The following is a 23,784-nucleotide window of genomic DNA, read 5'->3' on the forward strand; positions in this document are numbered from 1 at the left end:
GACCTGGAAATGTATTTAATCATCAGTTCTACATCGCTGCAAAGACTCCCAGCCTCACTCTTTTTCCTACCATTTACATATTTACCTTAGGATCAAAGAGCTGAGTAGCAATTCATGAACCTTCAAGGTTTTGTAGGGATGGCATCCTGTGTTTTAGTTCTATACATTTTTTCCTTATGTACTTATGTTGAACTGACAATAAAAAAACATGTAGATGTGTGAAGGCCTAGGGCAATTGCAGCAAGCAGCAGCTCCAAATCCTGACATCCAAAGAGGAACCAGGTGCAAGAAAGACTTGAAACTCTTGAGCTGCAGGCTAGGCAAGGCTGAGTGCATGATAGAAAGGGTATGCTGGGTCTCAGGGGAGGAGGGGACTGCTTATTTTGTGTAAGCAGCAGAGGAGGCTGCTTGCTTACACTCAGTGCTGGAGTCCCTGGGAGGTGCCTTATGCAGATATAGCATACATGGGGTGTGCAGTGCTGACACGGTGCAAAAAACCAAAAGAATTATAAGCTTATCTTGGCTTCTCAGAGGGTTCAGCAACGGAAGATGCAATGCAGGCAGAACAAAGAATATTACTCTCAAAGGGATTTCAAAGAGCATAGCCTTTTTTTTTTTTCTTTTTTTTTTTTTTTTTCCCATGCCATTTTCAGATCTGAGTTCTTTTCACCTATGTAGTTGTAATCAGCACATATCTCTGCAAATCCCATGCAGAAAGAAGACCTTAAGTCATTGGGAATAATGTACTGACATCTAATGTAAACCTGTCCTGATGTATGGCACGGGTACTGTGCTAAATCCAAACTATGCCACATTTCTGGGAGGAGACCTAGCAGCTCTCAAGTATTGTTGGCAACTGAGTTCATTCAAAGAATGGAACAGTGAGGAAGGAAAGCAGCTTACTACAGAGAGCTGTTGCCTTAATACAGAGGCCATGGCCTCAGTCCCATGGAGGTACCCTTCTGGGGGAATACTCAACAGTTATATCCCTCCTGTTCTCCAGACTAGAAGTTTCCACCACAGTTTCTCCATGCAACAGGTCTTGACTTAAGTCAATTTCATTATTTTCATTTTCATTTCATTTTGTTGTCTGCCATCTTAAGGCAGAGCTGTCGAGGGTCCCCTCACACCAGGAAGCTGCACAGATACAACTATAACTAGGAATCCTTTTTGGTTGTGTTGCAAGGACTATGAAAGACAGCACAATTCTTGTGACCTCAATGTGAACTGTATTCCCCTTCGAAATGTTGTCAGTCTCCATTTTACATAGATTACATCAGGTTTGCAACATTTACTTTGTGACAAGACAACAAAAGAGATGATGTTGATTCTTTATGTGTGAGGATCAAAGTTTGAAGCATTTTCTTTTGCAAGGAACACCTTCTGCAAGTGTTGAGTGAAAATTAATAACTTCAGCCAAAAGGAATTACTAAGCCTGCATGACAGTATACCATCAACATTAACTACAGCTGTAAACTGCATGATTATTGAAGCTTATTGCCATAATATGTAAACACAGATGTACATTAGGTGTTTTATTTCTCCCCTTTTGTCTGCATATTGGGTTTATTATATTAGGGTTATATCTCCTATTATGCAACATGATCACTTGATACTGCATGACACCCTTTAGGGGTCTGAGAGCCACAGCACATCCTGGCAGACTGACTCTGGCTGGGAAACATGGACCACAGAAAATAATGTATTTTCAGCATATACTGGAAGCATTTCCATTAGGTATTTTAGTTATAAATTTGAAGAATTTTTAGTATTGTTACTTTGACTTTTTTTTTTCCGTAGAAAACAGTCTGTATTTGTGCAAATAGTGTGTTTCATTACAAAAAGTCTCTAGTAAGAAGTATTTGCTTCCAGACATGTAAGCTAGAAACAACATAGTCGATCAAGTAAACAGCTAATAGTTGTCACCAATATGAGGTCTTGAAAAATCAGAAATATTCAGGCAAGATATATCTTGGAATGATCAATTATATTTCATTTCTGTCCCATATATGCCTGACTAGTTTTCTATAAATACCCGCTATATTAGTTGTTAAGTCTCATTTGTTCTTTTTCATTCTGAAAAAAAAAAAAAAAAAGACATTTTTGGTTCATAATGACTCTTAATTTCCAAAGATTTAATATTAAATCACACCAAAGCAGTCTGTGTGGTAAACACCTGTACTAAACTAAACTAAAAAAAAAAAAAAAAGATAAATATTACAAGTGGTATCTTACAAGATCTATGATCTTTAAAGAAAGCTGATTTTATAGATTCATCCTCTGGATTATAGAAATGTCTGCCAGCAGGACTGGTTTCTCAGAACAGATAAGAACAGGAAATTTAATATGTCCTGCTTTCACAGAAATCTCCAACATAACTGGAGAGACAAGAACTTAGTTTCAGCATACAGCTCAAACCCACAGAGAGGAGACATGTCCACCAGATCCCAACCATGCCCTGACAAAAGCACTGCAGAAGAGGGAAAACATGCTTGAGATGTTTCAAATGTTCTCTAAAACCTGCTGATTAATGAGAAAGATAGCAAAACTGTGTTCTTCCCCAAACAGTCAAGTGGGCAGGAAGTGATTTGGGGCAGCTCCAGAATTGTGGAAGAGGCCAGGACAGGGTGATCTGCAGGGCTTGGGAAGGCTATGGAGGTGCTCCCCTATGGCAATGCTGATGGGGCGCTGAAAGGTGCTGGGCAGGCAGGAGGGTGGGTGGATGTGTAGATACAGGCATTCACTGAGAGACAGGCCCACACTGTGGAGAAGGCATCAAAACTTTTGTTTCCCAGATTCTCCTCATGTGACAAGATCTTGACAACAGCAGCCTGTGCTTTTTAACAGCCCTGCCGCATGTTGTACCTTTATTACATGCCTCCAATGCCAAAGCTAGTTCCTGAAAGCCTTGCCAAAGATTATGGTAAGATAGATGGGGAAAAAAGTAACAGAAAATGAAACTTAAATCAGAAGAAGCAATTTAAGAAAGAAAGACCAGGAAGCAATAACTTGAACAATACTGTAATCCAGTGTGTAGGAGAAATCAGCAGCACTCAGTGAGACACAGAAATGATGGTGGACAATGATTTAATTGGGATTTTGCAATACAGCACTGTAAAAGAAAGTAAAATATGTAGAAGAAGATGCTCAGAAGAAGCTGAAAATCATACATCAGGAAGCTGAAATATTATCTGTCAAAAAAGATTTGTTCTAATTCAGAAAACAGTTGTGGATTTCTTGAAAGAAATACTTTGTGTATACATGTAATTCTATGGTCTGTGAAATGTAACTGATCAGACAAGATGGCCTCAAAGCTTATGACTTGATGGAGCAACAAAAACATGAAAGAAAGATGTATACATATACTGAGAGTAAAACAAAGGCTGTACAATATGCAGGGGAGACTGGTGACAGAATAAAAATCTACAGAACATGCTCCTGGGTTGGCAGCTCGGTGCCAGCAAATTAGCCTGTTAAAGCCGATACCTGAAAGAGGCCATGTGCAAATATTGATGGGAACTGTCCCGGAGCATAATGACGGGTCTCACTGGCACTAAAAGAATTAAATGAAGCTATTAGAGAAAAGCAGCATCTCAGCAGTGAAATGTGGTATATAGGACATAGCCAAGATAAGGAGGAGGAAGACCACGAGAGATCAATGTTGCTCTAGCAAAAGAAACAGCTTTTAAATTTGGTCTAGCCTACCTAAAACTACAGGGACAAGAAAAATATTTGATTCTGCAAGGCTGGCCTAGTGCAATAAGCTGCAGCATCATTAGTGCAGTAAATTCATCCTAGTTTCTTATGGACACGTTGCTTGCCCTCCCCACTGTGTTCAGTTGGGTAAGAGGCCTCAAGTGTGTACATGGCGCCTGTCAACACAAGCTGACTGGCCAGCAGGCCACCACCTTCCGGGGTGGACACAGGCCTGGCCATGGCTTTTCTCCTTCCCTAAGAAGGTCTGTCTTTGTCAACTTCTGAGTAACCTCTTTTACAAAAACTTGTGGGAATGTAAATTTCTGAGACCACTGATTGCCTTTGTTGAGGATGAACAGTAGTTAAAGAAGTATTTATTGGGTGTGAGAAAGTTAAAGAAGTATTGGGTGACAGAAATACTAGACAGACAGGAAGACTGCACAACCCTATTCTGCCAGCAAAACAGGCCAAAAGTATATGCAAGGAAAGAGAAACAGTATACAGGCTATACTCCTCTCAAGCATAACTTTGGGACTACAGGTCACAACTTCTAGAATGATGTAGCAAATGAACTATTCTATTTCTAGTTTTGGCTACTCTGCTAGGATCTTTTTCTTTCTTTTCTTTCTTTCTTTCTTTCTTTCTTTCTTTCTTTCTTTCTTTCTTTCTTTCTTTCTTTCTCTCTCTCTCTCTCTCTCTCTCTCTCTCTCTCTCTCTCTCTCTCTTTCTCTCCTTCCTTCCTTCCTTCCTTCCTTCCTTCCCACATTTCTTGTTTTAGGTTTCAGTAGACACCTCACAAAAGGTACTCTCCAAAAGTTGTGACAGCTCAAACATGCATTGCAACAGTGGGTTAGGAGCTGTTTAAATCTGAACTACATACAGAAAACGGAACATTGCAACCTAGATAATATACATCAGCCTAGTGCAGACCTGCAGGGGTCTTTCATCAGCTGATGAATCAGTCCTGTCTTTTTCAGAAATTTCCTTGCAGTATCTGGAGATATTCAGCTGCAATGCCTAGGAAAAACTCCAGCTTGGAGTCAAGTTCAGTGCTGGTGGTTATAGGTCTAATAACTCCAAAGATTGCACACAATATTCATCAGCTGTGAATTCGGCCTAAGTGGAAATTATCCATAGGATTCAGCAGTGTCTGTTTCCTACAGGCTCTTTAGTTCTTTCATTTGTCTGTCTTTTCTCATGAGAAATCCTAGGTTTTCTCAGCATTCCCTTCTTTTGCACTGGGAACGGAAGAACTTTGAAGTGTGCCTCCTAAAACACTGATAATCATCCTCAATTAAAATGAATAATGAATTTTTAATTTGCCACTTACCCTTAGGATCCAGTTGAATAGCTAAGAGCTCATCTCGGCTTATATCCTAAGTTGAGCTCTCACAGGGATCCACTTTGAATTAATGCTGCAATAACACCACAGCTTTGGCTGGCTGCTATAAGCATGCATATCAGTTCTTAAAACTATCAAAACTCCTGCAATACATTCTAAATAAAATCTCCATTATAATACTCAAACTAATGGCAGGCTAATACCAAATTAACATTTTTCTGTGTTCTAATTCAAGGGAACTATGACTGTAAATGTAAAGTTTTGTGAACAGGTTTCACTGCATAGATTACCTCAAGAAATTCTCAAGAAATTCTACGGTAGTAGAGGCAGTGATTCAGGCAATAAAGAAAAGATATGTCCTGTAGTGGCTGTCCAACATGAATATTGGGTCCTCCCATCTGTTTTTTCAAATGGACTGGATGAAAAATTTTAACTTTATTTATTTATTTATTTATTTTTAATAGAAAAACAGAAACAGTTTTTCTGAAAAGTGGTTCCAAAAAACAAATTCTTTTTTTTTTATCCTTCCCTGGCTTTCTCAATATCATAATGCATAAAAGAAAAAAAATGCTAATGAATTACAAGAAATGACAATACAATTGAATAAAGCCCTAATTCAAAGGAACTTAGAGGATGGACCCAGAATTGAGTTAAAACCTAGAGGATTTATAAATGCTTAAAGGTCTCCCCTTAATAATTCTTTTCCTGGATCTCAGCCAATTTAGTCAAAAACGTATATTTTATACTAATTAGAAATCATTTAGCTGGCAGCAAAAGCACAAACCAAGGCAATGACTAGAGATTACGGGACACGGGCTCTACAGGCACCATATAATTATCACAAATTCATTGAGATGAACTGTTTCCTAACTTCTTCAAGCACAGATTACACAATTATATTACAGTTGAGACTGTTCCAAAGCAAGAATATGGTTTCATTTATTACAATTAGGCAAACATTGTTAGAATGGACATTGTTCACTATGAAACCTAGAAATATGCATGGAACACTTGGAATATTAAAATTCTTAAACTACAGTTGTAAGGCTTTGACCTGTAAGTCTTCAAAAGGCTGGGAGAGTTTAGAAATACATTTGAACATTTTTCTCACTGTCACAGGTTTCTATTCAGATTTTTATAAAGATTTTATACAATTTAGGTGTAGAACTGCTTTAAAAAGCAATGACAAAGCATTCTACAGTAGTTCTATTTTCCCGTAGTGTGACATCTGCATTGGATCAAAGTAGTGTCACTGTGTAGAGTCAGAAATTGAAACAATTTGGTAATCATAAACAATCCCAGTGATTTCACCAATTAAGAGGAAAAATATCCATGCAGTCAAAAAGGAACGTGAGATACTGTTCCATGCCTTAATATCTTGCTTTAACTGCTCCAATTTATATGCAACTTTCATCCATGAAAGACTACCGTACTATAAAAACTGTATTCTGATACTCAGGCTCACCATTTGTCTGAATTTTAGTCTCATTGCACTGCAATTTTGCAATAAACACATGCATGTTCCTCACTGTGTGTTTCAATCCAACATTTTCCTCATATGTTTCCACTCCTGTACAAAAATAGCGGTGCTGCTCTTTGAAATGAACTATCAAAAATGAGTGGACTAAAGAAAGGTATAGTTCTCAACAGAGCTGGGAAAAACATCATAAACTACATAATGCACATTATTCATAAATATAAAAGGGAAAGTAGTGAAATGCATGATATGGTGAATGAAATCTACCACACAGAATGCATGTGGTGTACAAAAGTCAACTATGGCCATGGAAAGTAACACTTAAGATGTTGCATGTATACTGGGAAACAAAGCAACAACAACAACAACAAAATAAAACAAAGCTTTCTTTGTTTTTCTTGTGGCTGAAGGTTAGAGAAGAATCAAACAATGCTGTACGTGATGAAAAAAAATTCAATATGGCCCCCAGATTTAGCTCTTTGAAAGCATAGGGTACGTATGCATATTGTCAGTACTGAAATGTCCAGAAACAACATGCACAAATATCAGCATTGACACTGAGATAAAGGGGTTGTCCAGATGAGGAGGTAAGCAACTTATCACTACTAATTCAACACACAGGACTTTTGGAGATAACATGCTACTTCTACATACTACAGTGATTCCTAACTCATCACTGTTTTGCCCCATTGATTCTCATCTGCAGTGCTGTCTTTGCTGCCTCAGAGGTTGTGTGTGAGACACAACTTCGCAAGGCACCATACATCACATGCCACATACCCTCCATGCTCTGTTCCAGCCTTCTTTTTCTGAGGGTTTCTTACGGAAAGCCAGTTACCATTTCTTCTGCTGACATTGTGACACAATACAATATAATACAGTACAGCAGGGAATCTGCGGAACAGATATTCCTATGACTGACAGCTATAGCACACCTCAGTACTTATTATACCGCTAGCTTTACATTGATCTTTTTGTGTGATTTATAATATGATAACATTCACTGTACAGGGCTATTTCTGAAAAGATTATCATGATATATGCTAATATATGGGATGCATGATACATTATTTTACATATTTTGGCTGCTACAAATGGTTGCTTTCTAACTGCTTCTAACTGCTTTTTGGATTCTCAATAGAATGAACACATTCTGTCAAGTTTGCTTATGTAAGAAAATATGTCTTTTGAGAAAAAGAGGAATTTTATGTCCTTGCTTTAATGGATTAGAAATATTCCCACTTTAAAGAAATATATTATCATGCTTTGGAATGTAAGCTATAGATTAATTTGTTTTAAATAATGTTTAATATATTTTTAATTCATTTGTAAAATGGTCTGAAAAGCAGGTCAAACAGAACCAAACATCACAAAATATTCCCTATTCTCAATCTTAGCTAAAGATATAATTGATTTTAGCAATTTAAATACTTAATGCAGTGGTTTATATTATTCAAATAGTCATAGCTGCAATTAAGATGGACCTCGTTGTCTTTGGTGCTGCAAACACAGTCAGTAGACATCTTCCATTTATTGAAAATATGCATCATGTGCCAGAAATTATTTAACTATATGTAACCAGAAATCTTGAGTATTCCTACTAGCAACAATTATCCTCATAATGGGCAATATTTAAAGTGCCATTTTCTGCAACATCTATAGTGCATGGTCTGTAATGTAATCAAACTCCATTTAGGAGCACTGTCAATGGACATTATTGGTAAAATTAATGTGGCTTTGTTAGTTGGCTAGCATTTGACATATGAATTGAACTAACTGGAAGAGATTTCTTTCCTTTTCTGAAAGAGAAAAAGGATTTCACTTTCAGAAATATCAAAACAAACAAACAAACAAAAAACACCACACAATCCAAAAACAAAAAACAAAACACCCAAACCCTTTATAATTTACAGGAAAATTGTCTCTAGCATGTACTTTTAGTCTATCTATTGCATTTTCAAATAGTTTTAGGTTAATTGCTTGATTGCATAAATTTGAACTAGGTATAGGTAAAAAAGCCCATTGCATCCTGCTTATTAAACTGCTGTAATTTGCATAAAATGCAGCTGAAAAAGACTTCTAGAACCGATATGAGACAGATCTGAAGTCCACTGCAGATACAGTGAGGCTCAGTGGATGCTCAGTGACTTGAAAACCACAGGGTGAGTTTTTGTTTTCTAAATCTACATCAAATGTTGTAACACAAACTCTGTTCTCTCTGTCTTCTTAAGTCAGTAAGTGCTAAAATATGCATTTAGTAAAATATAAAAACATAATCACTTATTTATGAACATTTGGATCATTTAAACTACCAGTGTGAGCAACACAAATTCAATAAAGCCTTTATGTAGATCTGTAATTAGTCTGGTTTCAATCTGTAAATTTTCATTTGTAAATATGTAAATTTACAAATAAAGATTACTAATCTGGAAAAGATAAAACTAGAGAAAACCACAGACTTTCAAAAATATTTTTCCAACAATTCTGATAAATTTTATGGCAATTTTATTGGCCAAATTTATTTCTAAATGTTTAAAAATCAGAATCTGCAATTATATATATATATAACTATTTTCATTTTAACATCAGCTCAGCTAGAATGTTTCTGCATCATAATACTCTAATTTATTCCTCCACTCTTCTGTCCATTTTAGATGAAGTGGAAATGTTTCCTAGCTGAGCTAAGCTGTCAAATTAGTTTTGAATCTTGCCATTCCCCATTTTCTTCTTTAATGTACAAGAAAGGGAAAAGATTACTTAATTACCTTAAAAATTAACAGAAGAGGGGGTTCTAAGCTTTGTTACATTAACTGAAATGAGCACAACACTGAAATATTAATTTATTCTGATTGTTACCTTTAAATAGGTAATGATGGTTAGAAATAGTGCCCTAAGGGTATCTGCATGGAAATGCTCATGCTGCACATTTTTAATTGCTCACTAGATGGCAACATTGCTCTGCTGAAATACAGCTGTAAGGCTGTACACATCTGCACACATCTGCCCTGAAAAATTTGGCTACCACCTTGGTAGAAGAGATATTAAAACATGGCTTAGAAAAAGAGGTGAAGAAACGTTACACAGGACTACAGTTACACAGCCATCATTTTCGTTTTACTATGTAGTGGTCCATGGGCTTGAAAAGAAGCTACAGACAAAAGAGAACTTCAACACAGCTGTTGTTAATGTCACCTTAGGTATGAGCTTTAATTTAGAGAGTTTATTGCATTTTGAATCATCTGATCCATACAATAACCTTTGAAATAACATCTAATTGATGAATATATGTTCTGTAGACAGTCCATTAATTTTTGATTTGGCACAGAGAGCAAGACTTGGAGATACAGATAAGGGAGTTAAAGAATTAACAACAACAAAAAAGAAAGAAAGAAAGAAACAAAACCAAACAAAACCAACTTCTATCACCTTTGGAAAAGTACTTTTGCAACCATCAACAACAAGGCACAACATACTTTCTAAGAGATCAGTCTGATGATGGTTTGCACATTTCATATGCAGCATACAGTGGTAAGGACATTCATGAATAATATAGGCATGGGGGAATAAACTAATTTCTTCTAAAGTTAATGGCAGGATTTATACTGAAAGGAAAAATGTGTGGGACCAGTTTTCAAATACATTCTCACAAGAGGAATTGAGAATGTTTCCAAGTGAATGTGTTCTCTCAAAGTGGGACACTGAATGAACTTTATGTAAAGCTCCAGCTTGTTTGATATTGCAGCAATGGAAAACATTGAATGATCATACAGTATATAAGGTTGTGTACTGTAGATCCTGAGAAGAATGTATGAAACCAGCTAAATTAAGGCTTACATATGCAGAGTGCTATTTGCCGTTACCAGGGAGGCTTTTCTTTTACATACCTGTCTTGAACCAGCTTTTACAACATTTTGCATGTTTTGCTTTACTGAAGTTTTCTAGTCAATGGGTCAGGAATGCTGTGTGTTAAGTGGGATTTGGTGAGTAGGAGAGGTGATGCCTCCTCCAGTTTTCACCACACAGCTGCTATAGTGAGCTACTGTCCATGCTAAGATACAGACAACAGAGCAGTGTTGGATGGACTGGGGATAAAGAAGATGAAGCTTGAGCCTAATGACATTACTTACTATTTAACTTCAGTTTTTGTAGAATTGTAAGCTGTCCAAGACATTGGGTACCTTTAAATACAACTGACATTGAAGAAATGCCATGCAAATATACATAAGCAACACTTTTTTTTTTATTTTCTGTAATTACAAGAGCTCTGGTTATGTGACCTCTTGTACTCTCTGACACCTTATCAACTACCTAAATACACACAAACATAGGGCACGCTTCAGTTTGACCATAAGTGAACCTTTAACCAAGCTGTTTTCTCCACAAAAATGATGACTAATATATATATATTTTTTTACTCGGCTTTAAGAAAGCATAGGCTGGTAGTCTCATCTGTGATCAAGGCAAGGAAACCTTTCCATTAACTTCTACAGACCAAGACCTGAACCACACATTTTGTGAGGAGAATGCAATGCTCAATTTTGTAACGGATAATGTTATGCACATACATTGAAACAAAATGGTCTTTAATTTGACCAAGTCTAAAAATAAGCCTTTAATACCTGCTAATTTAAAATCACACTTGGGAACAAGCTTTACCATTTTTCTGTGGAGCTGCAAGGGTCAGGAAACAGAGCTGCCTTTTCCTTTAAAGAGTTCCCATGCACAGGCTGACCTCTGCCTCTCTCTCTCCGTGAGGAGAAGGACATTCAATGTACAACAAAATACTTGCTTTCGACACAGAGGCAGATTGGACCTGAGTTTGAGCTTCTAGCACAACAGGAGGAAATTCTGCCTTCCCAGACCTACAGATATAAGGGAGACACAGTACCATGCACCCCTGGGACACGGGTGCTCCTCATACTGGCAGCTTTGCAAAAATGGCGGGACACACCTGGCTTGTGCTGCCAGTGGGCAGCAGGACAAGTAGAGAAAGAACGTGCTCAATTCATCCAATGGCTGAATACTTCCTTTGTCCTCTGCCCACCTTGGCTACAAATCCAGCTCATGGCTCCAACAAGATGCCTTGAGTCACAGATGAAAATACCTGTCTTAAAAGTAAAAGGAAATAGCCTAGAAATTCAAGTGATGTCAAGACGAAGCTCTGCTCCTTTCTGATTATTTACCAGCTTCAGATTGATTTCTTGGTGTTTTGAATTTCTTTTTGAATCAGGAACTGGAATACTGACCAAGGCAGAGCCTAAGGCACTCTTCTGCCTAATGGGGAACTACCTGTTTTAATCAAGCTATTCTTCATCATAGGCTCTGGCAGTTACATGAGAAATTTTTTTCTGTATTTGAAAGACTACTCTTTCTTATACTTAGCATTCTCATCATGATCAGATAAGGTGCAGTTGTACCCTGGAATATTCAACCTATTTGGAGGAATATAATAGTTCTAAATACCTCTGAAGGAGCCCTATATAACCTCAGTTTGTCATCATGTCTTTCTCCTTATTTCCTGGTACAGTATTTAGAGATACTAGTAAGCATGTAATGCAGGGTGAGCTATATTTTGCTTGCTATGACATTCTAATATTATGTTTTAAAGTATCTGCTGTGCAAAACTTTTGAATCTCAAAACTGTTAAGATGAACAGTTTCCACTTCCACTATTAAGTCTACGACAGATCAAGGTATGTTCAGAAAAAATAGAACTTTTACATTTAAATTAAAGCATATAAGAGTTAAAGATCAAAGCATGCCTGATAATTTTGATTTGTGGGTAAAAAATAAAACGTGAAGAAAATAAAGTATATGTTTTATAAATTATTTGGTAGGGTAACATAGAAAACATTATTTCTATATCTGAGTCAAACTGATAGGGAAATGAAGAATTCTTGTTTAATTTTTGAGAGAATCTTACTGTTTGGTAGTGAGCAAAAAGTAAATACTAAAGTACTTTATGCAGTTGCAGCAAATTGTTTAGTCAGGTGCAGCAGGGGCCATTGTTAGAACTTGTTTAACAAGCATTTAACATTTTCATTAATAATCTGGAAGAGAGGGTTCACAGCATGTTAATTAAATGAGTAGATAATTCTAAACCGAGAGAAGTCACAAATCATCAATGACGACTGAGACCTAATGTAGCAGGATTGAAAAGGACAGAAAAATAGAAAAGAGAAAACAAGATTCAAGCTTAGAAATGGGCAGTCAGAGGTGTCTTAATAAGAAATGTCCTATACAGGAAAAAGGTAAGTGAGAAACAACCAAAGCAATAACACTGAAGTAGTAAGCAGTGAACTGGATATTGGTTAGAATATGATGCTATGATTATAATATGTAGTGCTATGATTCTGGGCTGCCGGAGAATAAGTCTTGTTGTGAAAAGCTTACACCAACTTTAAGGAACTCAAGGATGGAAGGATTCTCACACATTTGTTTATGAGGAGGGTTGCATTTGGACAAGATCATGTGTCTTGTCTGCATGTTGTCAAGATCTGTCTTTCAAGACAAGGCAAGTGTGCTGGTGCTTAAACAAATACACTTTTGAAGAATATGAACACCAGAAAAACATAAAGAATGGAAATCTGAATCTGGTATAAAATCTTCAGTGAGGAAAAGAACTAAAATGACCTGGATACTTAAAACAGCAGTTTGGAGTATCACTAGGCAGGGTAGCATAAAGAAAGTCCTATCAAGCACAAAAATCAATGCAGTATAGTTTTTCTATCTCTTATATTCTCTATTCACCTACCAGTTAAGGTTATAACTTCTACTTAACATGACTTGAATTTATTCCTAAGTCTCACCAGACTGAGTAAGAGAGAGTGAAATTTAATCATATTTTAGTATGAAATCAATGCATCCCACTGCTTAGAGTTTTCCTGCTTTCACTGCTAGACTGTGGCTATATAGACACTCACAATCTGCTGCAGCATTAAGAGCTGTTTTCTGATTATTTTTAAACCCTGAAAATGTCTTTCATCTGTGCTCAAATCCCGATACTTTAGGGTACCTCTCTTCCATTTTTTTTTTCAGTTGTATCAGTTACCTGTTATACTGCATTATCTCTCAGTAACAGTTACCTCTCTGCTGCAGGTGCCACAAATGACATAAAAAGCAGAACTTGGGTAAAATTCTAGTAATTTAGGAGCCTCAGTTCCAATTTCAAATAGAAAAGAGGCAATTCCAACACCTGACTTTTGTTGTCAGCTCAGAGACAGGCCCTTAGCTGTGTCTTTCTCTCTGCAGTCGTGGGTTTCCCCCTTTCTCTGCTCAGGAAAGGGAATACTGGTCTGATGGTATGGAGGATGAAAGAATGGGAAACACAGTGTGGGATTTAGGGCAGTAGAGTACAGGGATAGGAGAACAAAAAGCTGGGTGAGAATTCAAAAGTGATGCATTATTTCTTAGTGATTCTGCAAGAGATAGAAGTTAAACACTTTTCTAAAGCTCTGTAAGTCAAAAGATCCCATTGATTTTGGTGGAATCCTTTAGCTGTTATGGATATAGGACCATGGCCATATTGTCTATGTTGATTTTGGTGGAATCCTTTAGCCGTTATGGATATAGGACCATGGCCATATTCTCTATGTTGGGCTCTGTAACTTTTGGCTCACTGTAACTGTTTGGCTTCTGTAACTGAGCATATAAGCACTAATTTGATTAATGTACTATCAGAACTGCGATACTTCTTGTACCTCCTCTGAACATCTCTGGGAACATTTCCCTTTGGTACAGGGTGCTGTAGAGAAACAGGTCTTAGGATTGTTTAAATTGTCTCTCAGCTGGTTCCTTGTACTACTAACCACTGTTCTAGTACTGAGCTTTGAAGAATTCACTCTTAAGTAATATTCATAAGTCCACAAAACCAAGCAGGAGGATGGAGAAAATGTTCCTCAGTAATCCTCCATACTGCTGCACTGTAGGTGTAGGTCTTCACTGGACAGCCTAGACCAAATATGATGGAGGGAAATGACACAGGCGTAGGGACAAACCACAACTCCAGGGCAATCTGTAGGTCTGACTACATGCATATATTTATACATCTTAGCATACAACCATGAGGAGGAAGGCCAGGCCAGAGCTCTAGTTGGTGTTTACGGTGTGATATTAAATCATTCGTTATAGGTGTTTTTGAACTATTTTATTTTATTTTATTTTATTTTATTTTATTTTATTTAAATTCCCATTAGAGAAACATTATCCTTTGGTCATATTCTCAGCCACAACTGAATCATCATATTTCACTTGTTAAGGTGGGAAGTACCCAACTAGGATGCCAATCTTCTTTCATTATATATATCAGAGGTAATACCATCAGTTGAGTTGGAGAGATAGGACTAGAGGTGTTAGATGAACAGAAATCCCTTACAGAAGAATCACCTGTTGCCATTTAAACTGTCTCATCTGACAGTGAGGTCTATATGCTACTTTTCAAAGAAGAAATGAAGGGAAGGGTGCTTCTCCAAGGAATTCAGGCAGGGGTGTTTACACAACTACCTTCACCTCTGTTGAGCTTGTGAACCTCATGAGATAAATAAACTTGTTCTGCATGTACATCCACACACCAGGAGCTGGTGCTTTTTGACTATGAATACCCTAGAATTAGCTGCCATGGGGATTCTGGGTGTTGACAGGAATATGGCTAGCTAGCTGAAGAGATCATTTAAGCCTCCTAGTAATGAGCTCATTTGAACCAAGTGCCACACTACTAATTATCACTTGGTTCTGATTGATTCATCACCTGCTTTGGTGCTCCTATTTCACACACAGAACATAAACTGCTTGGTTTAAGAGACTGAATAATTCACAGAGTTTGTTTAAAACAGAATCATGTCAACTACTGCCAGGCTGATTTTCTTTCATTTAGTTCTTCTATATGTGTGCAAATATATGTGCATATGAACATGTAATTACTGTAGAACCATGCATGGAATGCCTATAAAATATTTTAACAAAGACAATATTGTAATCTGGTTTATATTTATCCATTACACAAGATAAATAATAATTTTCCTTACCTATTTCAGTCATGGATATCCCCGGAGCTAACTGCCCATTGTTGAATGAGCTGTAGGTAAACAAGTTTGGTACAGAGGTAAGGTCATAGATAGGTTCCTGCTTTATCTGTTTGATTCCAGTCATGTCTAATCCCGACTGATCTGGAGAAGGCTGGGCAGAATCCACGTTGTAATAACCCTCAGACTTTGGCAGGTCGATGACATGCCCATTTGAGTAGGTGCTGCCTGTTTCATTATTCAGGTTGCTCAAGCCATTGCTGATGCTGCTGCTGTAAACCCTGGCAAGGGCTTCTGCCTCGCCACTCTGCTGCTGCCGCTGTTCCTGCAATCGCTGCTGGTGTTTCTGCACTTCAGCATACAAGCTATCCCTCTGCTTTTTGGACATTCTTCCAAATTTCACAGCTGAAAAATAAAGCATAATGCAACTCATTTTCATCTTTTTTTTTTTTTTTCTTTCTGTACGATAAATAAGATCCTTCTGTTATGATACATCCAGCAGAATTTATCAGAGAACAGAGAACAGATAGGAGGACATTCCTCTGGAAATATTTGTTTTTACACTTTATGATGTGTATTTTCCAATGCTGAGTATTTCCAGTCCATGTGTAATGGAGATCAGTTCAGAATCATCACACTTAGTAGGAGAGGATGGTCTTGTCTTGCATTTTTGCTACCCCATAGTTCAGTTATAGTCCTCAAGAAGATTCTGAGCCTACACATGTGGGTGAGAGATCTTCTAGTAGGAAGAACAACAGAAAAAGAAGGGAAAAATATGAGAAAGATGTGCCAGAAAATTGAGGGGGTGGTAGCTCCTTCAATTTATTTGCACTTTACTTTGAGAGTTTGTTTTTCTTGTCATGAGCCCCAGCTTACTTGCAGCCCTCCGCAAAGTCTGCAAGCCACTTCACATGGACACACACAGGCTGTCCCTGGAACTGGCCCACAGTGCTATGCACTTTCTTACAGATGATGTACAATGGCTGGATTTTGAAAAATGCAACTCTATTTTCTTCAAATTTAGAGCCTCAGTAATAAAAACAAACACCCACTGTTTATTCTCATTATATATTCATTAATTGGATTCTCCAGCTGCCGTCAATTAGTATCCTGCCTCCGCATGATAAAAATGAATCTGTTACATGGCTAAGAGGTAAAATTCACATTAAATTTCTCTGCTAAAAAATCCATACAGGTTATTTTAAACTTGCAAGATTTCTCAATATTATTAAGCATAAACACCCTCACATCAACAATGAGCGAAGAAAGCGATGCTGTCAGAAGAATTCCTTTCTTTATCTGTATGCAGTGTTCCCTGAATTATAGGTTGGGAAGACAGGATTGTCAGTCATGCTAAAATACTAGTGTGATCCCTCAAATACTTGGGAAATACTACTTTTCACAGGAAAGTATGTGCTGTTAAACTCCTGAAATTTTGCTACTTTAATTTCCTCCAGGAGGAAGTGGGAGTTGAATTGTCAAAGTAAATGGCATTCTAGGACCAAAAGGACTCCATGAGATAGCAGTGTATCTCCCAGACTGGTGGAACAGGTAAGCAAGTTGTTTCAGTAAGACATAAAATATACTGAAGGAGGAAAAGACTTATTACAAATTTTAAACAAGTTTATAAACTCTCGGCCATCTAAAGAAATAGCTCTTTATGTAACTTCTTCATCAATGACAATTTCAAATGACAGATTTTATGTAAATTTTTTAAGACAGAAAATTGCTGGCAGGAAACTTAATTAATATAACCTCTCTTCAAAACCAGAATGTTTTCTTGTCATACTTCCTGACCATCTCAAATGTGGCTGTGAGCTGGACTGCCCTTGCATTAGCAGTGGCGGCTGGGGCAAGTCTGTTGTGGGCAGCTTTGCTCAAGCCTCCCACCAGACCTGCAACATGACCTGCCTACAGCTTGAAAGGTGGATCAGAGCTCTGCATGGACCAAAGGATCCTGCCTGTGGATAAACTGTGGAGCCTCCCACACTGGTTTGATTTCCATTTTCAATGCTAAACAAACATTTCTTATATAGACCCAGACACGGACAGGAGGTAATACACAAGTGAAATATTTTTTTTTTTTTTTTGCCCCCCCCCCCCCCCCCCCCCCTTTTTTTTCATTGAGAAATGCCAGGTCAAGTGCTCTGAATAAAATAAACAAGTTTGAAACCTTTAACCTTAACATTACCTTTTTTTTTTTTTTTTTTAACTGCCTATTTACTGTTAAACATCTTTAGAGATCTCAAGGAAAGGGATGCTTTCTTACATCAATATTTAATGTTATTAATATAAGAAATTATATAAACTAGAATATAAATCCGCCTCTCAAGAGAGGACCCTTTTGTGCTTTTGATCAGAACAGCACATTTTCCTCCCAACTCTTAATGCTTCCAAACTAATATTGCTCTCCATTTTGTGATTCCAATCCACACCCCCACTCCACTACCACCCGCCCCCCCCCTCCCCCCACCCCCGGAAAATAACCTCCTTTGTTAACTGGCAAAGATCTATGTCTCACAGTGCATGCATTACAAAGCAAGGAGCTTCTCTTCTCTCTTTTTCTAGAAATCTACACGGAGTTTAAGCAGTCAGCAGTGAAGAAGAGTTTCAAAGGGTTTAGGCATGAAGCAGGAATCTGACTCCTTACCATCTCTAGACATTCCCAGGGCAAGACATTTCTGCAGTCGGCAGTGCTGGCAACGATTTCTGTTGGTTCTGTCAATTAAACAGTTTCTCTGCCTTGGGCAGGAGTAGGAGGCATTGTTCTGCTGACTCCTCCGAAAGAATCCCTAGGGGCAACGAGGAAGAGAAACAGAGTATTACCATGTGCGTATATGTGCGCACACTCACACACACACTCACAGCCATGCAAATTATTATTTAGCACAATGTTATTTATGCTATGGCTTTGCTGATGAACTAAACTTGTACAGTGGAATTAAAGAGCATCCACTCCCAATAAGGAGAATTCTTCTTTGTAGAAGAATATTAAATAATATAATTCCACTTTGTTAAAAGACAAAAAGTGGACAGTTACCGAATACACTCCTATTGTGTAAAAACTACAAAGTATCATCTAGTGCTTGTTCCTTACAGAGGAAAAGATTGTCAGAATTTGTAAACAGATAACTTAAAAGTACATATTCTGACTATTTTCTTTCTTTAATGAAAGATACTGGTAATATCCGGCACTGGCTATATGTAGCATTAGAAGCTGAAAAGTCTGCTGTTTAATTTAACCTGGCAAACGTTGATCTGATCTGGAGAGACCATACACTTCAGGAGTGAAAAGTAATTCAAATTCAAGCATCACAAAAGCAGTAGGATTTAATGACTGTATCAAGTAAACCTGACACACAAAGGAGAAAGCAACACCTTTAGAGACTACCATGAGAAAGCAAAGACATTTCCCATATCAATGCAATATAACTATCCATTTTATCTATTAAAATTTTTGTAGTTATTCTATCTTCTAGAAGGTTTGGCTGGCCTGTTGCTGGACTATTTGGCAAAGTATCAAAGGGCTAGAACTAATACTTAAAGCCTTATGAGCTCTGAAGTGCTACAACCACCACCAAGAGGTACTATTACTGTAAAAATGACTTGAAATGGAAGAGTTGACAAAAGAAATGAAACCAGGAGATGAAAAAGAGAGAGGGAGAAAACATTTTACAATATTCTTTTATTTCCTGTAAAATAACGGACAGGAGGAACATTGAATCTAGAGACAGAAAGAGAAACAAAGAAAATAAGTTAATTGGCAAACTTAACAGCTGTAGAAACAGGTAACTGCATGGCTTTGTGCTGGGAAAGGTGAAGGATAGTCTAACAACTGCAGGAAACCACAAAGAGAATGCATCATTACTGCAGTTACACTAGTTACCAGAAGTGACACAAAAGTGGTTGCGCTTTTCTGGGTTGGTTTGTAAACAGCTCTCAGTGGAGTCAGAAAGCAAGAGCTGACTGCACTCGTTAGGTAAAACCAGTGTTATCTCCATGCAGACTGATAATGATAAAGCATGGAATCTGTAACTGCTGTGGTTTCTGTGAGTGTGAGAGTGGGGAAGCAAAAGGGTGAAGTTGTAACAGGGCTCAATTTGCTTGCCAGGGGTAGAAAATGAACTCTCACTCAAGTCCTTGCAAACCAAATTAGGGTGGCACAAGGTGTCAGCAACAATGGGCTATAGGCATGATATCCCACTAAGGAGACAGAAGTGCTAGTTCCTAATGTTGAGCATAAAGAGACTCTATTTGGCCTGAGCTGGTTTTATCAGTGATTATACTATATCTAAAAATTAAATTAAGTTTTACGATTTGTACTGGTAAGAGCATGAACATCCCATAGGGCAGCTCTCAGAAAAAATCTGCTAGGGACTTGCCTGATCCTGGCTGACCAAAACTTTCTTCTTGCTGAGGAGGTGAGCTTAATATAACACTAGATGGATGATAATTGCAGGTAATTCTTACCTACTTTTTGAACTTTACAGCCAATTTGTTTGTGACATGAGGAGCATTTTCTGGTTTAGATTTTAGTGGCTCTTATGTGGATATGGATTTGAGAGAACAAATGAATTAAAAGATGCTAAAAAAAACACACACACACAACGATCTAGCACCAACATGTCTTATCCTGTAGTGCTGTTTTTACCCATTGTCTGATCTCCTCTCACAAGATTTTTTTTTTCCCTCCCATTACGGTTGATCTCCTCTCACAAAAACTTGTTTGTTCCTTTTCTGCCCCTCTTAGGAAAAAATCAAGGGTTACATAATGAAGTTAATCTACAGCAGGTAATTTATTTCTCCAAGGAGACTTTTGTCATTTGTTCTTCATGAAAAAGATCTCAGTGTTTTCTTCAAAGTAGAGAGAAACCTCTCATTTCATGTTTAGGGGATCTTTATATAATATTGGCTATATTTGCTGAGAATAATGAAATTTTGGGGAAGCAGGACACAAATCATTACTGAGGCCATAAGAACTTTAAGATAGGTTTCCCAGTGTTCCTAGCACTGACAACAAGTCTTTCTGCATCTGAAAGAGTTCATTTTATCCATTACTGACAGTCAGTCTGAGAAGGGGAATGGTCATGCAAACTACACTCTAAATCATGACAAAACAGAAGTAGCAAACACTTTGCACCAGGGGCCAGCAGAGAAGATGAGAAGAGAGCTTTCATCAAAAAAAGTTTTTTTTTTTTTGTTTATTTATTTTTTTTCTTTTTTTTTTTTTATATTTTATTTTTTTTTCTTTTTTTTTTTTTTTTTCTTCAGGATTTTTGTCTTTCAGAAGAAACCTGTCTTCAGGTCTCACACTGACAGTGGTGACAGTGGCAGGAGACACCATTTTCTTCACTGGGCCCAGCATGTTACTCAGTATATGCAGGCGTATATCATGGAACTGCCATAAAGTTTATGACACCCCTTAAGCACTTAGGATATGCATTTGCAGTGGCAGAACTAATGCAGACATGCCGTGAAAGGATTTTGTGTCCCCTGGAGTTTGTAGCCATGTCAGCAGCAGTGTAATCCACCAAAAAACACCACATCCCCAAATGCTGTGGCCCTCTGGTGCCTGGCTCAATGCTCACGCATGCTTGTGGATACACTTCTGGTCTCTTTCTTCTGCACATGCTCTCCCTCTTCATTGGTTCACATTTCTAATGCATTCAGACAAAAGGAGCTAGACATGACCAGTTATTAGTATGTGTGCTGAACAAATAGTTATTTAACTGCTGGGCGATGAAGAGCAGAGTTGCACTGCTTGAGACAGTGCTTACCTTAAGAGAGAGGTCTTGCAGAGGGAGAGGCTTCCTGTTGAACCTGATGTGAAAACTGGCATCTTTTTTTCACAACAGACTCACGAAACAAGATTAGACTAATTGATCTGATGCTGGAACAAAAACCATAGGCTTAAAACTGCCGTGAGTATAAGAGAAGTTCTTTATTTCAATAAGTGGTCCTCACACAGAGCTGAGGGGTATCATCTCCCCATAGGGCACACACAGGGGCCAACCCTAATCACATCTACAGGAGACTCTACCCCTCACTCTACTCCTCTGTGGAGGCTGGATATTGAGTTAAGACTCTCCTTTTCTGCTTAAAGAATTTCTCTCCAGTCATTTTTGTGCCAGTGTTGAGGTATCAGATCAATTAGTCTAATCTTATCACATGTGACTGTCATAAAAAGATGCTTATTCCCAGTCCAGTCCCACAATAAGACAGTGTCACATTGTGGACTCTTAGTTTAAAATTGTTAATATTTCTGAGAGAAATCTGATCTTTGACAATATATTGTTTCTTAACATGTTGGCATTACATATTTTCACTTCTGAATGGGTGTACACAAATTTTCAGATTTTACAAATACAGAATTTCCATTTCACTCTACAAGTACGTGTCCACCTTTAAAAGCACCAACTTGTGTGTTTCCATATACAATCAACCAGAGATGTTGTCATCAACTTTGCAACTTCTCTTTTACAGTCAGAGCTGAAATACCAGTGTGTATAGTATAAAATTCTGTTTTTCCATAGGTAATAATCTAATTCCTTACATAAGAAAAAGTACAGACTCTTTTTAAAGTTGAAAACTTAAGCCTTTTTGTTGTATTTGCTTGGGGTCTGATTAGAGTTATTTGAGCCAATGCCTGGGATAACATGTTAACACTTTTTTTTTTTTTTTTTTTTTTTTTTTTTTTTTTTTTTTGTCTCACTGCCAGTTCCTAGCAATTCCACTACGCTGGAGCCTATAGGGAAGAAGGAAAAGGATCCTTTTACACTACACATAATGTAAGGCATTTTTTTCTTTTGGAGACTACAATTTGGCTTGCAGAGAATACAAAGGGTATAAAACAGGACTAAACTGACACCTGTAAGCTTTTAAGATGTTGAACTGAGATACCACATCAACTTCTAATGCTACACAGATTGTATAAGAAACAATCCAGTTCTCAAGCTGATTTAAAGTAGAACTTGTATGACTTCAAGTTGCCATCCTCTTGATCAGCACTTGTACTGTATCAGATGTGATTAATTCATGTTTCAAAAGTGGAAGTAACTCTAAAGACTATTTAATGAAAAGAAAAGTAACTAGTAAAATATGAAACATATGTATATGAACAGCAGGCTTTGGCGTCTCTTGCTTGAAAGAGTGTAGAAGTGTATTATTGCATACACTAATGCCTGAGGCTAATGCAGATGATGATGACTATGCTGTACTCAAAACTCATACCTTGCAGCCTTCACATGTGATGACTCCATAGTGTATTCCAGAGGACTTATCACCACAAATTTTGCATGGTATCACTTCAATTTGCGCTGAAAAATAAGACAAATATTTTGAGTATGTAATTCTATTTCATTTCTTTCTTCCTGAAAGGTCTTAAAAGCTAGAGGTAGACAACAGACAGGCTGTGTCCCCCTCTTTCCTCCCCTGATAACATATAACTGCTTCTTATTGTACTGTATGTTTCTGAATGCTTTGATTTAGAATTTAATTTCTTCACAGAATTTAATTTCTTCACATTATGTAATTTCTACCATACCCCACAAAACTCTTAAACAGTTTGTTATCTCATGATTAGCAAGTTTTTCCTCATATTCCTCTCTTTTGTATTTATTTGTTAATTTCATCTTCATTATTACTAATGACAGTCATTAAGGATCCTAAATAATTATCTAGATTGTTCTTGCTTACGTTTTTCAAATATTCATTTTGCAGAGGTAGAATTACGTGGTATGTTTTGATGCATTTTGCAGAGTAGTAGAGGTGATGAAGTTTTCATATCCTTCAGATTATGGTTTCAAGACACACAAAGATACTGATCCCACTAGCAGAGATAAGTTTGCCAATGATTACTTAACCTCTCCTTCTCTTCAAGCGGTTTGTTTGAGCACCAGCTCAGAGGTAGGCAATACCCAGACTGAGGTTAAATATCCAATAACTCTGTGATGGGAGAGTCATGCACTACCTGAAAGTGTTTGTATATGTCTATCTTTCAGATCCCTTTATAAACCAAATGATTAGGAAATTACTGTCTTCTATGTGTATATCTTTTTCTTTTGGTAACATAGCCATTTACTTCCCTCAACTACTTTGAATTCTGTGTATGTTTCCATTTTCTACATTGTAAGAACACATACTCTGAAATTTAGGGAAGGATTGTACCTTATTCTAGTAAGAAGCATTGAATTGAAATGAAAATGTGATTTTCTTTCCCATTCATTTCTTTTCCTCTGTAGAAGTACGTTT

General features: G+C 37.4%; 1 protein-coding gene across 1 annotated transcript in view; it reads right to left on the reverse strand.

Moving 5' to 3' along the window:
- The window catches only part of RORB (RAR related orphan receptor B), a 144,415-nt gene that overhangs the window by 22,224 nt on the left and 98,407 nt on the right, over window positions 1–23,784 (reverse strand). The window contains exons 2-4 of the mRNA XM_040540003.1: window positions 22,765–22,850; window positions 18,185–18,326; window positions 15,538–15,939 (exon numbers count right to left, since the gene is read on the reverse strand). Of these exons, the coding sequence (XP_040395937.1) occupies window positions 15,538–15,939; window positions 18,185–18,326; window positions 22,765–22,850 (630 nt within the window). The remainder of the gene's footprint in view (window positions 1–15,537; window positions 15,940–18,184; window positions 18,327–22,764; window positions 22,851–23,784) is intronic.

This window comes from Cygnus olor, chromosome Z (assembly GCF_009769625.2).
Source record: "Cygnus olor isolate bCygOlo1 chromosome Z, bCygOlo1.pri.v2, whole genome shotgun sequence".
In the NCBI taxonomy this organism is placed as follows: Eukaryota; Metazoa; Chordata; class Aves; order Anseriformes; family Anatidae; genus Cygnus; species Cygnus olor.